General features: G+C 45.1%; 1 protein-coding gene across 2 annotated transcripts in view; it reads right to left on the minus strand.

Moving 5' to 3' along the window:
• The window catches only part of TMEM63B (transmembrane protein 63B), a 99,327-nt gene that overhangs the window by 12,695 nt on the left and 71,380 nt on the right, over window positions 1–15,252 (minus strand). For both annotated transcript variants that reach the window (XM_077342421.1, XM_077342413.1), the window contains 10 exons: window positions 14,460–14,497; window positions 11,408–11,550; window positions 8,218–8,269; window positions 7,933–8,041; window positions 5,955–6,025; window positions 5,441–5,521; window positions 4,525–4,648; window positions 3,301–3,434; window positions 2,776–2,913; window positions 2,282–2,435 (listed from right to left, as the gene is read on the minus strand). In XM_077342421.1, the coding sequence (XP_077198536.1) occupies window positions 2,282–2,435; window positions 2,776–2,913; window positions 3,301–3,434; window positions 4,525–4,648; window positions 5,441–5,521; window positions 5,955–6,025; window positions 7,933–8,041; window positions 8,218–8,269; window positions 11,408–11,550; window positions 14,460–14,497 (1,044 nt within the window). The remainder of the gene's footprint in view (window positions 1–2,281; window positions 2,436–2,775; window positions 2,914–3,300; window positions 3,435–4,524; window positions 4,649–5,440; window positions 5,522–5,954; window positions 6,026–7,932; window positions 8,042–8,217; window positions 8,270–11,407; window positions 11,551–14,459; window positions 14,498–15,252) is intronic.

Below are 15,252 nucleotides of genomic sequence, written 5' to 3' on the forward strand. Positions count from 1 at the left end.
TCCTTCCAAAAATATTCTGGATGCCCCAACCATGCACCATGCACCTATGCCACTAGTGAGCATGCAGAGATTCTTACACACTGTTGGCTGTTCCATGCAAGGATCCACCACCTGGAGTACCACTCTCAATACTGGCAATACAACAGTGACCCTCCCCAGTGCATAAGGAAGCATCGACAGAACACAGTAGCAGTTCTTTCTGAGCTCCCTTCCTTCCAAATTTCATCAGAATGACAGGGCAGTGAGAGCAAAGGGATGCAGTATGGATCAGCAGGGGTCTTCTGACAGTGGGCAATCAAATCATCCAGGTCTTGGCAGGATGAAGAGGAATATATTGATGATTCCCAAACCTACACTGCCTTCGAATTGTGCCCCTCCCCGGAGGGGGGGGGGAGCTGATAAATGTGGTGAACCATTTTGATAACAGGGCTTGCACCAAGCCCTTAAGATCTAAAAGCGGGACAAACCTGTGCACTCTCAAGAATCTTACATAAAAATTCACACATTTGAAACTTTTGCACACTCCCTCGCTTCAGCTTTCCTGCAAACCATTGAAAAGTCCTGGAGATTTAAACAGATATTATAAATGCAAGGCTGTATTCATTGGGGGATCAGGCTGGCAAAATTCCTGATGCCAATTAAAAAGTACAAAATTCAACAAATTACTGGCAGCATGTATTCATTCATTCATACATTCATTCACTTTTATCCCTCCTCTCTTCTACTGAACTCAGGCCAGTGTGTTTGCATGCACGCACACACGTGGATTTCTGGCTGCGGCCAGATTTAGAGCATTTAGACTTCAGCGAAGTTGTTGCCCAGTCACCCTCAGATCATGCCCTAGATGACAAGCTGAGGTATCAAATTCAACACAAACTGTTGAATTTGTTTCATGCAGTATAAAACCAGTTAGTGGGCAATGGTTTGGTAATGTATCACTTGTTTGGAAGCTTGAATGCAAACAATGCATTTTAAGAACTGGCATCCTTGTTAAAATGCTTTGAGTCTTTGAAACAAACTGAATTTTAAAGTAGTGAACTTTACAGAGTCCTAAATAATGGAGGCCAGTGCCCACCACAAGGTACTCAGATGGGGCCTTCTTGCTGAAGCTAATCAGAGCTGGGCTTTGTAAGTTCCTGGCCTCCTTGGATATCCCATGTATGGCCTCTTGAATTCCATGAGTAAAGAACGGTGCATACAAAACAGTCCATAGAAGAAGAAGAGCTGGGCTTTTTATACCCTGCTTTTCTTTACCTAAAGGAGTCCCAAAGTGGCTTACAAACACCTTTCTCCTCCCCCCCCACAAAAGATATCCTGTGTGGTAGGTGGGGCTGAGAGAGCTCTGGAAGAACTGCTCTGTGAGAACAGCCCTAAGGGAACTGTGACTAGCCCGAGGTCACCCAGCTGGCTGCATGAGGAGGAGTGGGAAATCAAACCCGGTTCTCTAGATTAGAGCCCGCTGCTCTTGACCACTACACCACACTGGCTCTCCACCAAGTACTACCATGTATAACATGCATGGAAATCACAGCATTAAGAAATCTAGTTGTAGTATGCTAAATTGTACAGCTGAAGTTTCCAAAATTAATTAAAATCGCTGTCCTAAAACACATTTCTTTGTCTTGTTCCCGCCTAGCCTCTACCAGGACCAGGGCATTTTCGGTCCTGCCCCCCATCTGGAATAAGCTCCCGGGTGAGCTTTGGGCCCTGCGGGATCTTTTGGCATTCCGCAGGGCCTGCAAAACGGAGCTCTTCCGCCAGGTCCATGGTTGAGGCTGGGGTCGGCGAGCTACACTGATGGCTCCCCCCCGGGATTCTTGTACATCATTGACCTCCTTCTTCTCCACCCCCCCCCTTAGCAATGGGGGTAGGAAGGGGATCTTTTTTGCTGCCGCCATGTTGTGATGGATTTTAAGTCTTTTAATGCGAGTTTTAATGGGTTTTTAAAGACGTTTTGATCCACCACGAGCCACTTAGGGAGTGGCGGGAAATAAGTCGAAAAATAAATAAATAAATAAATAAATAAATAAATAAATAAATTAAAAAAAAAAAATAGTGTTTGCGATTTGTTTGAACAGCATTTTCCCCTTAACTGAGAAACGTGGATGACCGGGGGTGCTGCATAAAACATGTGTGCTTCTAAAGCAAATCATTTCTCTACGTTAAACCCAATAGAGGCCAGGCCGATGGGACATAGTGGAGAGGAGCCATGTCTTGGGGCTGTTTCTGTTTTGGGCAAAAGGGAAATCCTCACTACAAATCCCTCAGTCCAGTCTCTTACATTCAGATACTCCACAGGCTTGGTGACATTGAACTTGTCCATAGTGGTGATGATGATGGCAGGAGTGGTGAGGAAGAAGAGCAGGATGAAGAGCACCACGTTGATGATGAGGCAGCGGAACCACCAGATGAAGCCACGAATGGATAGATGCTCCCTGAAGGAAGACAAGGCAGAAAACCTGACTGAAATGTGGGAGAGCCCGATGCTGTGTTCATCTAAGGTAATCATTTCTCCCTTGCTCTTTCCACCAAAGGTGCTTGAGGCAGCACTTGGCAAACTCTGGGCATTCCGGTCCTCATGGGCCTCAACTCCCTTTCAAGCCATCCTGTTCCTTTTTCCACCAACAAGCCCATGGCCTGACCAAGCCAAATCGAAGGGCCATCAGGGGTGTTCTGGCTTCTCAGCATCTGCATACCAGAGACTATTCCATAAAAGGGTTGGTGCTTTGATGGCATATTTTGCTTCTAGAAAGCACCAGGCCATGTTTCATTTACCAGTAAATGTTCTGAGGGTCAGGCGCATATGAGACTGTCCAGTTTGAGACATGGAGGGGCTCACTGCAGGAAGACGTCCTTGGTTCTCCTCGGCACTTGCAACCTTGGCATTTGCACACATTGAAATCTTTAAGGATTCTGAGAGGAAGCAGAAAGAAGTGAGAGATGAGGGTTGCCTGGGATTAGGTCTGAAGCATTCACAATGGAATGGTCCACTCATCCCCAAAAAAACAAACATTCTTTGCTTTCCCCACCCACTTCTCAAAGATGACATCATGACTAGTTTGGAAATGGGAAACAGAAAGATACTTCTCTCACATATATGAGATTAGAACAGTGGGATCCTCATTGTCAATATGACCTCAGGTTCAGGGGAGACAGCCTGAATGCATATTTAACATATGGAGTTCCCTGCCAGGAGAAGTGGTAGCTTAAATGACTTTTTAAAAACATAAAAAAGTGATATGGTTTTATATTCCCTTTCCACTACCCAATTCTGCTCCACTCTGAGCTCCCTGTACTCACATGGCTGTAATGGCCTCATTGTGGAAGGTGACAAACGCCATCCCCAATGGCTTTTCATTCACCTTCTCCTTTTCCTTCTTGTAGTCCTCCTTGAGCTTTTCCTCCAGTTTGGTGTAGTACTCAATGGCTTCCACCTAGATATGTCAATGAACAAGACAGAAAGAGTCACACAACCCCATCAGCCCTCCAAACTACTAAATTCTGGTGCTGTATGATCTTAGCTCAATGAGGGGCAGCATCACCATTCCTCAGCACCTTCAGCTGCTCAGGGAGGTTTTCTACCCCTCTCTGTAAAGGCTCAGGGTGCTGCAGTCTTGGACTAGATCTGGGCTGAAGCCAGGACCTTCATTTGTACAGTTTAGGATAAGTCACTGCCTCTGCCAAATCCGCCTCACAGGATTGTTGAGAGACCATGAGATCCTTATACTTTAGATACTGTTACCGACAAACAAACAAATAACCATCTTCAGTATTAAGGCACATTGACAAAAATGGTGCAATAAGTAGGAAACAAGGTTATTGATTATAAAGCAGCGGTCCGCAACCTTTTGGCTGCCGCGGATCGCTGCTCCGGAGTGGGGGGAGAGGGCGGCCCGGGGGCCCGCGCACGCGTGGCATCCCCAGCGCAAACGCGCGTGTGCGGACAGGGGCGCAAACGTGCGTGCGCGGCAGTCCACGCATGCGCGTTTGCGCGTTTGCGCCGCTGCCATGCCGGCAGCCGCGGCTCCCCCTCCCGGTCCCTCTGGGCCGCCAGCAAATCGTCCGCCAAAGCAGCTGATTAGCTTGCGGCTCGGCAAGCTTCTCTTCCCCCCCCTCCCGAAACAAGAAGCTTTCCGGGCCGGGAGCTAATCGGCCGCTTTGGCGATTTGCTCGCAGCCTGGTGAGCTTCTCGCTTTAGGGGGGGAGGGAAGAGGGAGCCGCGGCCCGGCACCAAGGCCTTCGCGGCCCGGCACTGGGCCACGGCCCGCGGGTTGGGGACCACTGTTATAAAGCATTTATTTCCCTTAGAGGGTTTTCAAAAAATGTCTAGAAAAGAGAAGAAGTGCCAGCAGCCAAAACAAAGGCCTGTGCTAAGTAATCTGGGGTCCATGGGCATATTACAAGTACAGTGAGAACAGCAGCAGCAGCATCTCTGGTAATGGGCCTCCGCCTTCCCAGAATCCCACATTTATGCTTCCTAGGAGCCTCTTTGTGTTCTTTTGGATATCCTCCCCCCCTCTGCACCTCTTCACAGCCTTTGATAGTACAACAGCAAAGATGACCGCAGGGCTTAGGGTTGATCATAGATGGGGTGTTCTCCTTGGCCTGCAAGTTGGTGAAGTAGATCTTCCCTCGCTCTGCCTTTTTCCTGTAACAGAAAATACACAGGAGAAGACAAATCTTAGAAAAACTTACCCTGACAATTGCAAGGGGCATCGAAGGACAGGAGCAAGCACAGGGTCAGGTCACCTGTATGTTCATACATGCTGTATTCAGGAAAACAATCCTGACCCTTTCCATTGAGTCAATACAACATGCTATCTTAGGGATCCTCCCTTCTTACTTTGTACCCATTTCATCACTCAAGATGGCTGCTTCTGAAACACATGATCTGAGGGAGAACTGTGAAGTTGGATTATGGGACAGGGTGCTTGGGCCACTGGACAGAATTCAGGAGATGTATCCTCTGGCCCCTGCTCTGCCACAGCATATCTGTGATGTCTGAGCAACAAATTAACCTTCTCAGGTATAAAGCAAATTTCCTACTTTACTGAGCAAGCTGGGAGAAAGAATATGCAGTAGCCACACAACTCATTCCTGCCCCATCTTCCCTTATGGCCAACATAGGAAGAGCTCCTGAGTCAAGGGTCCATCCTGACAGAGCTCTGCTACTCAGTGTGGACCAGGAGCCCTTGATGCCCTTCCTTGTATGGGCCTCAGTCATAGGTCGTGAAACAAATCAATTAGCTCTCCCCTGCACTCCCCATGTTACCATCCCATCCTCAACCTTATCCATTGCTAAACCCAGGAATGAGAAAGCTACTATGCAAGAAAAAAGTGCATTCGAACTGTAGAAGTGGGTTTTGTACTGCATGAGCAGCCTAGCCCATGCAGTTTTCAGTCCTCCTGGCTTCCATGCCTAAGAGCTCCTGGACTATACCTCTCAGCATCGAGGAACATCAGCCTGGCCACATCATAGCAGGGGCGAGCCTCCAGCACCGTGCAGTTGTCATAGGCCTCTCTGCAATATAAAACAAAGAACCACCACTAACAGAGGCCCACGAGAAACTTGCAGGATGAACAACGCCCCCAGAAAAGTAACCCCACCTTTCAGGGAACATGAGTGAAAGTGTACTCTAAGCCCCTCCCTACGGAAACTGTACTTTAGGCTCTGGGAGGAAACCTGTCCAACTCTGGCCTTGGGAAAGAGGCTCACTTGTTGAGGCTCTGAAGGGAATTGGGTGGGGGGGGGCAGAAGGAAGAGGCGAGGCCAACTAAAGACAGGGAAGGGTAGATGGATGTCTCTCCTTCCTGCTACTCTTGGATAGCCGTTGCCTTCAGCTAAGCCATCTTTTGGCTGCACTGGATGGCAGGGTTACCTGTGAGGAAGGACAGGCTGAGTATCAGAGGACAGGGCTGAGCACAAGGAAATGTAATTAGCCAGTAAGACTCACTCAAAATGTTTTTTGATCTTCTCAGGCTCAGCATACTTTGAGATGCCATTTATGAAGAGAGTTCGCTTCACCTGGAACAGAGAAGAGGTGAGGAATATATAAGAGGGGCTCCAGGGGCAATCTTTTGCTCATCCACAGCTGCAACAGGCTACAGAGACAATATTTTTCTCCATGCTGGCAAAGAAGGGAAAGTATGTGGGGATGGGGGGCAAGTTTATGTCCTAGTAATTTTGAAAATACATCTATTTATTTTCTGGTAACACCAGCTTTCAGCAATGCCTCCCAAGGTGGTTACAACATAAACGATTGAAACAAATTAAGAAACCCCCAATGAAATACATTAAAACAGGACAGGATTACATTTATGTAGCAAAATAAACACCAACAAAGAGCTAATTTCCTCAGAGGTCTGGGAGATCAGGAATATGTCTGCTTCTGAAAGGAGGCACATGAATGGGATAGAGTCCTGTTCCTAAGGGATGCCAATTTGATATACAGAAAAAGTAGCACATTAAGCAGGAGGAGGAGGAGAAATTAGAAGATCGGCTCCATTCTAGAAGATGCCCGTCTGCTGATTGTTTTAACGTTTTAAACTGTTTGTTTATTTATTTATTATTTAAATTTATATACCGCCGTTCCTGATTGGGCTTACGGCTGTTCACACAATAAAAGAATAAAAGTACAATAAAACCCATAAAACCCCGTAATTACAATTACTAAAGGTGACAAGGCGGCAAGCGAAAAAACTAACTACAGTCACCCACTTGACCAGCCAGGGCCAGCCTTCTGACTGTCTTACCGGTGAGAGTGGGGAGACAGATCTGTTTATTAACAGATGGACTGAAGGACATGGGGGATCTCAGGTTGAATAGCGGGCCCCACCCTGGCCTCAACTGTATGCCTGGCTGAAGAGCTCCATCTTGCAGGCCCTATGGAAGGCTGACAATTCTGACAGGGCCCTTAGCTCTTCCGGGAGCTCATTCCACCGGGTTGGGGCCAGGGCTGATGTTACCCGCCTTGAGTGTTTAGAAGTACAGGCTACAATAATATATATATTATTATATTATTACTTTGAACAGCACTGTTTGGCAGTGATCTTGGTCAACTGCATGGCAGCATCCAATTAAGGAACTCCATGATGTGCCAATTTTCATCCTGTCAGATATCATTAGCAGTAAGATGGAGAGCAATGGGATTTATGCGAAATTGCATCCAGAAAGTCTGAGCAATAAATAAAAGAACATGCAACATTGTTGCACATCCTCTGGTAGCCTTGTGTCTTGGCCATTACAACATATTCTGCATGAGCCTGTTCTTGAAGTCACCCCAGAAACATCAACGACTCACAGGAGCTAACCACAGACATCCATGACATATTTTCTCTGAATAATGCCAGCAACACATTGATTTAAGGACTTTGGGACAGATTCTGCTTTGGGTGAGAGAAGTTTATTTGATTTCTTAACTACTTCTCTCTGTATTTAATTGCTAATTCCAAACAGTGATCTTTTGGTGGTTGCACGCACCACCCAAAAACCCACTATTTCCAGTGAAATTCAGCAGCACTCCAAAAAGATGGTTAGGAAATCTTACAAAGACATTTTTCTCCACCAAAGTAAACTAGGATAATCTCTTGTTTTACTATGTAATGCACTGCTGCAAACGTATTGTTCACTGGTATTTTACTTTGTCAGTGGTTTAGTAAGGTTCTCCTGTAAGTTTCACTGAGAACAACTGCAGCTGTAAAATGGCTTAGATTTTTAAACAGAAACAAATCCCAAAAGGAGAATACAGGAGAAACATGTGGGGTACTTCACAGATTGTATGGAGAGGGACAGATGTCACCATGGGTCTGAGAAAGCTTTATGTTACTAACATCATACCTTGAGCAGAAAGAGGGCCCAACAACTGCTGGTGGGCTGGGTCTAAGGAAACTGAGGCAGAAGACAAGCCTAACGGGATGCTAGTGTGGACTCACCAAGTCATCCTCCTTGTAGCGCATCTTGGAAGTGTGGCGGCGCATGCTGTACACAGTCAGCAACAGGTACAAGAAGGCAAAGGAGGTGTGCAGCCATAAGAGGTCATCCCTAGTGCAAGAAGAAGGAGAGAGATCCTATCCTGACCACTGCTTGAATATCTTTTGCACTTGGCCCAGCTCATTCAGCCAATGACAGAGCCAAATGAGAACCCCACGAGAAATTTTTCTTCTAACAGTCCTTTTAAACAAACATTATCTCTTGATGGCGTCCAGTATCAAACTTACCCTGAATTCAAGTTAGCAATCGTTGTTCTCCCAAAGCTGTAGGGGTTGTTCTCTGGTAAGAAACAGATAAAGAAACATGCATTAGATGCAACCAAACGAGAAAGCAGATGATGTATTTGGGGAACATTTTTACTCTGAGACTCAAAGTGATCTGCATCTTGTAAAAAACAACACAGATGGATTTCCTATAATAGAATAATATATAATTTGTTCCACGTGCTCAAGGTATCCAACTATATACTGTTGTGTTTTTCTAGTAATTACAGTTCCAGTTTTGACAGTTACATAAACGTATCTCAGGGTCAAGTTAAAATGACTAATGCTACAGAAGACACATGAAATACACCTGGAGGTAGCGGGCTACAGGGCACCTGCTAGCTGGCTATACCTCCTAGTAAAGAACAGATCAACAAAGCCAGAATGGTATCCAGAGCCAAGGAAGGTAACAAAAGAACCCCAATGATTGACCCATACAGCTCACAACAGAAACCACTTCAAAGTATCATCTGTATCATCACTGATCTATATCCTCACCTATATATAAAGAATATTTCTCTTTCTCAGGGCTCTGGTGACAGGTCTTTTCTTATTACAAACAGCCCCTGCACCCCCTAAAAACACTGTTTCACCACCAAGTAGAAAGACAAATCCAGGAACCAACTCCTGCAACAGACTCAGATGTGAACTTTGTCACCAAACACTCAGGAAGCAGTATTATGGGGCCTAATAACATCATCTACAACAGTGGTCCCTAACCCCCGGTCCGGGGACCGGTCCTGGGCCGTGGATCAGACGGTATCGGGCCGCGGCTCCTCCTTGTCCTCCTCCCCAGCTGCTGCCTCAGGGGCTGCCCTCCTGCTCTGCCACTGGCTCACCTTTGGTGCTCTCCAGCGGCTGCCTTGGCTGGGGCTCCCCCTTGGCGTGGCACTGCACAGCTGTTGCTGACAGCAACCCCAGCAGGTGGCGCAAAGTCAGGGGTGCTGGTGGGAAAGCAAGTGGAGCAGGGGCTCAGGCGGCAGCCAGGATGTCCCTCAGCAAAAGACTCCTCCCCCCGGGCCTCAGTAAAATTGTCAAGCGTTGACCAGTCCCCGGTGATAAAAAGGTTGGGGACCACTGATCTACAACATTCTGGGCTCATTCACTTGCACATCATCCAGTTTAATAAATGACATCATGTTGCAGCTGTACTCTTCTAGTATTTATATTGGACAAACACAAAGGCCCCTACAAAAGGAAATCAGTGAACAAAAATCATTCATTAAAAAATTGCAACATTTGGAATCCAATAAGGGCACATTTTAATCTTCCTAGGTATCATGTTGCATTTGAAAGTCACTGTTCTATTTTTAAAAATCAAAGGCTACAATGTGAAAGTGCTGAATTGGAACTCACCAATAAATTAAGCACTACCTATCATCCTGGCTTAAAAAGAGACTTGGATTTCCTTACGCACTGTAATTTGTACTAGCTCTACAGGGCCCAGAGTTTGTAGAAATTAATTAGCTGTTCTTAACACGTCTTATCATACTATAATCCAATCCTGATGCTACTTGTCTTATGCTTCAGGCTGCTTCTTCCTCAATCAGCTGTAATTTTCTCAGTTTTATTTATCAGTCTCATGATAGTCTGGAACCTTTGTCATCGCTCATCATCCACTATGTGTAACATCCTTATCCATCCTGACATCACTAATCACACCTGAAAGATTTATGATGGGATTCACATCAAGCCTCTCCTTGTTTTTCTTCCTTATGTAATGTTCTTTACTTTATAAATTATTTCTTCCTCACAGCTTCCTAAGAAGTGAGCTCTGATTCATGAAAACTCATGGCTGGGAAAAATTGTGTTCGCTTTCAAGGTGCCACTGGACTTCTGTTATATTTTGCAACAGGCTAACTAACATGGTTATCCCTCTGGAATTAGGATGGGCAGAGTCAAGTCAATGGTAAAAGCCGAAATGAGCAATGCCAACCCAAGACTCCTGTTCTAGCCACTGGACTCTGGCAATAAGGATGAAGTTCTGCTTGTGCAAGATTCCCTCCCCCTTCCTTGCCTCTATCTTTGCTCAAGAGGTGGTAGGAAATCTGTGTGCGATCATGAGGTGGTTTGTCACACTGGCCCCTGCCCTCTCTTTCCCATCTTTGATAGCTGCCACCACCCAAGTTCTGCCCCTCCCTTCTATACCCATCCCTTGAGGCACATACAAAAGCTAGGTGGCCACACCGCTCCACTAGCCAGCTAACAGTCTGTAGCCCAGTCAGGACTCTCTGGTCTATGTGTGGAATGGGCAGCCAGGCAGCCTGGGTGAGATCTTTAACCACAGTCTGAGATCTTTAAAAGATCTTTATTTAGCAAACTACAATCTCAGCTTACTAGAGCACAGGGACACTGGGAAACTACAAGAAAGCTATAGGGCGTTATAGGACTAAAAAACGAAATAAGCATGTGAGGCTAACTAAGGTGTACAGTCAGTGGTGTTACCTTTGCATTCCTTTCCATGGAATGGACAAGAAGGTCCTGGAACTTTGAAAAAGCAGAGGCTAGTCAGGACAGATGTCACTCCACTGCTGCCTGTTCCCTGGCTTGCATGCCTCTTGCATGGTGTCCAGACCTTTCAACCCTTCCTGACCTAGCTGGGGGGGGGGACCTGTCATGAAATGGGGTTTATAGCCCTTACATGTAGGGTTTTACACTGTTCCTTCCACACATCCCACAACTTTATGGTCCAGCTGAGGATAGCTAAATAGCCATCTCTCTTGTCCCCTCCTGGCAGATGGGCAAATGGTCATCTTCATTTTCATTTCTTCACATTTCATCCTGAAATCTGAGGCATTTACTGCTTGGTCCCAGAAAAGAATTTTTCTCTGACCTCAAGGTATCCCACATTCCTTTATCATAACACTGCCTACTGGCTGGGAGGGGAGCTGTTGAATGACCCATGTGAGATTAAATGCAACAAGAGTTGCAGTTAATTATGTCTCTCCTTGCTCTCTCTTTCCCTATGCTTCTATAATCCCAAATTGCCTTCCTGGGTAATGACAGGCTATTTGAGGCCTGAAGGGTTGGTCTTGTGTCCAGGCAACCTACATTATCCTTGGTCCCCTCAACTAGCACCAGAATAATTAGGTCTCAGCACTGAATGAGCTTCTCTAATTCCAGCAGAGCTGGAAAGCAATAGCTACCCACTCACCTAGCAGATCCCCTGAGAAGTTCACTGGCAGCACAATGCCCACAGAGAGGACACCTACAGCAACTAGCAGTCCTATGATGTGCCGCTGAAAGGAGAGGTAATGGACGGCATCACCCCCACACTTATCCCGGATCTCGTCGTCTCTGGAAAAGAACAACAGGTATTTGAAGCACCAGCTACCCAAAGACATGACAAGACAAGCTGTGACCATAACATCATGGGACTGGCATGGGAATGTATTGTTTTACCCCCGCATCATTTGTATTTTGTAATTTGTATTGTGTTTGTAATATGTATAGGGTTTTTATTGAGGGGTTTAATATTGTAATTCGCCTCAAGCCTTTGGGGAGAGGCAAGTAAGAAATGTAATAAATACTAATAATGTGATAAATACTAATACCACTACCACTACCACTACCACTACCACTACCACCACCACCACCACCACTACTACTAATAATAATAATAATATTCAGGAAAGCAACATATTTTGGGGAATGGCTGGAGAAAGACAGATTGCCTCTTCTCTCCAAATGGGATGGCTACAGCACCTATCCTACTGATTGCCCCTTAGAAGACTTTGCAGATACTGCATGATGGGAATTCAGAGAACCTGACAGACACACTGTTATAACATGATGACAACCAATATAACACTATGAAAACCAATTGCTGATTTAAAAAATATATCCCCTCCCACAAATTGTGGGGAGGAAGTTGCGGCTGTGAGGGACTGGGGCATGGAAAATGACTTTGGTACAATCCAGAATTTTCCTTTCACATGGGTGCTGCTCTGACTTTGCTACAATCTTTGCCAAATCACGGCAAAGCAAGTTTGGGAAAGACAGAGGAAACCTGGGAGGTACACAGAAACACCACAAAGCTGTGGGACAGTAGAAGGAAACCCCACTTGCCAATAGAATAAAATAACATTGTTTGCATAGTGGCTACCACCACAGTGTTGGTTTATTGTCTCTCACGCCTCATTCCCAGTTTATTTTTAAAAACTGCTCCTCTTATGCCCTGCCTTTGGGCTTCCTGTGTGTGTGTGTGGTTGGCTCCACTTCCCACGGCAGCCATTTTGTGGTTGTGACCACCCTATTCCACTCCCCTATGCCAGAAGTCCAAAGGTGTCTGGGGACCCCTTCCATAATGACTCTCTGACATAACATGGCCTTTGGTCTCCAGAACATTTTCTAAGATGTTGGATTGAGCCATTTGAATGCCAACCCCTTTATCCTACAATGGTGACAGTTTTGTTCTAACACGCCATCCAGCTGTCTGTTTCATCAGTTGGCACCTCAAGACTACCTAGAACAGCAAACGGTACCAGTTTTACACATTTCCTTTTTTATTCCATTTTATGTGCAAGTGAATATAAATATTAGAACCTTGGCCTAGCTTTTCAGTTTTCACATGCCTGATGATGAGGTGAGGGCCCTCAAACGGCTTCTTTCCACTGGTGGCTCCACTGCCCTGGCTGCAGGCTCCAACACTGCCCTTGCAGCCCTTCCCATTGGGCAGCAGAGCCTCTGCTCCAGTGTCTTCAGTGCTTCCTAATCCCAGCTCTGTAGGCTGGAAGCACCTTATGGGTGAAGAGGAAAGTTTCAGCCCTGGCCATACATGCTTTGAAATACTTTAAATGTCAGCATTTTAAAGCATTATTCGTCAGGGCCCTAACTGACCGTCTGGACCTTTCGCATCATGGGCCATGACTGAAGATAGGGCACATTACCAAAGCACAGAAGAAACCAAATGACAGTTAGAAGATACAGAATATTTCTACTTCCAATATACTCCCAATCAGACTTTGGGAAAGGCTTTTTGTCCATTTATACAATGCTGTTTCAAACACTTGGGTTGGAGCCTTGATCCTTCAGGCAGAAAATGCTAGAGATCACTTGCCCCCTAGTAAGCCATTTTCAGTTCTGAGGAATCAACTTTTCAGGGGTCAGAAACAGCTGTTGGTGGGAGTAAAAAGTAAGGAAGATCCGTGATCCTTAAGGGAGCAGATCACTGGAGGAAAAATGGCTAACCTGTTTAATTCTCTTGCTTTCTAAAACTTTGGTTCAGGCTCTGTCTGTAGACAATCCTCAAACTGATGTTTTTGCAAAAGTAGGTGTCTCCAATTAAACCAAGCTTGAATTGTCCTTGGGAGTCTTGCACCTGCAGACTTCGAAGATCAATAACTCTTTCTAGCCTTTTCCAATTAATGCTATGAGAACCTGATCTGGTGCTGGTGCAGGTCACAATGTTGTCAGCTTTTTAAGCTAAAGCAGGGGGTAGTCAAACTGCGGCCCTCCAGATGTCCATGGACTACAATTCCCAAGAGTTAATTTAAACAAGAAAATTCACTTTGATTTATCCTGTTTTTTGTAAAGACACGTTCTAAAATCTGTTAAATTTGTAACATTGGAACCTATATGTATTCAGATTATAACATGACTCATGTCTCTTTAAGTTGCATAGCAAGTTGTTGCTGACTCAGATGCTCAGCAAAATAAATGAACACAGCTGAAGTAGACAATTTGAGACCAAGAGCTCAAAGCCTTGACTCTCCATTATACAAGAGCATTTGCCTCATTATATTTTCAAACATTAACAAGGACGGTAAGATATGAATGTGTAGGCTTTTGGCATTATACGACTTGCTCTAACAGTTACTTTCATGTTATAGATAGCACTCTCAGTGAATATATTTAATTCTACTATGTGGGGGTATGGATATTTTTGTACATTTCCAATTATTATATGTTATACTAATAAGGACATTTGTTTATGTAGGACTCATTGCCACTGACGAAAGCCAGACTGAAAATAGAAAACAAATGAATCTAGAGACCGTTTTGGTAGAGTCAAAGTCTAAATAAATGAGATAAGAGACTTTTTATCTTCTTATACTTAATTAAGCCACTGGACAGATTCTGTCTCTCCTTTGTTACAATTTTGGAATCGTCCACTCTTTTTGTGCAGCACCATGATCTTTTCTGGCTGCTGGTGGCACCTAAGTGCTGGAATGGAGGACTAAATGCACAGACGTGAGGTCACTTACTTTATCCTGAAGATTGCTGTTAACCAGGAGCAGAAGCCCTGTGCAGAGACAAAGAAGAGGCCGGGTTAAGTGGATTTCTGTCACTGCTCATCTTTTTGCTTACTTGCTTAGCTGACTCTACTATGCTTAGGATTTTTTTTTCTGCCCTTCCACTTGGAAGCTCAACAACTTGCTGCCATATTATCTTCAGAACTATTTTGTGAGGTAGGTTAGGCTGGGAGACAGAGTCCCCAATCCTGAATTGACTCTCAATCCAGAACAACACACTGGGTTGGATCAAGTCACTTTTCACTCTCTTATTTCTTTCTACACTACAAGCCTCATTCCACATAGCTTTTATATGTGCAGGTCTCATGATTCCAAGCAGCCTTTTTAGATAATCTTTTTTTACACATTTTTCTAAAAGACAATTCCATATGCATGAAATACTTACACAATTTGGACAATGTGAGGCTCTAATAGGCAGTTGGGGTTATACAGGCCCCATTTTCTGCCTGCCCCTTTAAATCAAATATTATTTGAGCATTGTACAAATCAGCACATATCATGAAAGCAGGATGAGGGATGGGTGCTGACTGAATCACTGTAGCCCTGGTGGGTGGGCTGCTGACTGGCCAGTGTCTACTTTTTGAATTTCAATACTTTCCTCCCCTTGCTGGAGCTTTTGGCATGCAAAGCCCAGAAAAGATGAGTAGAGAATGTACTGGCTGGACAGGCAGCATTTATAGTATCTTCATTCTGGGAAATGCTTCCTTAGCTAGGTTCATATATTTAGGTAGCTTTCACTACACTA

Source organism: Paroedura picta, chromosome 1, assembly GCF_049243985.1.
Source record: "Paroedura picta isolate Pp20150507F chromosome 1, Ppicta_v3.0, whole genome shotgun sequence".
NCBI classification, from domain to species: Eukaryota; Metazoa; Chordata; class Lepidosauria; order Squamata; family Gekkonidae; genus Paroedura; species Paroedura picta.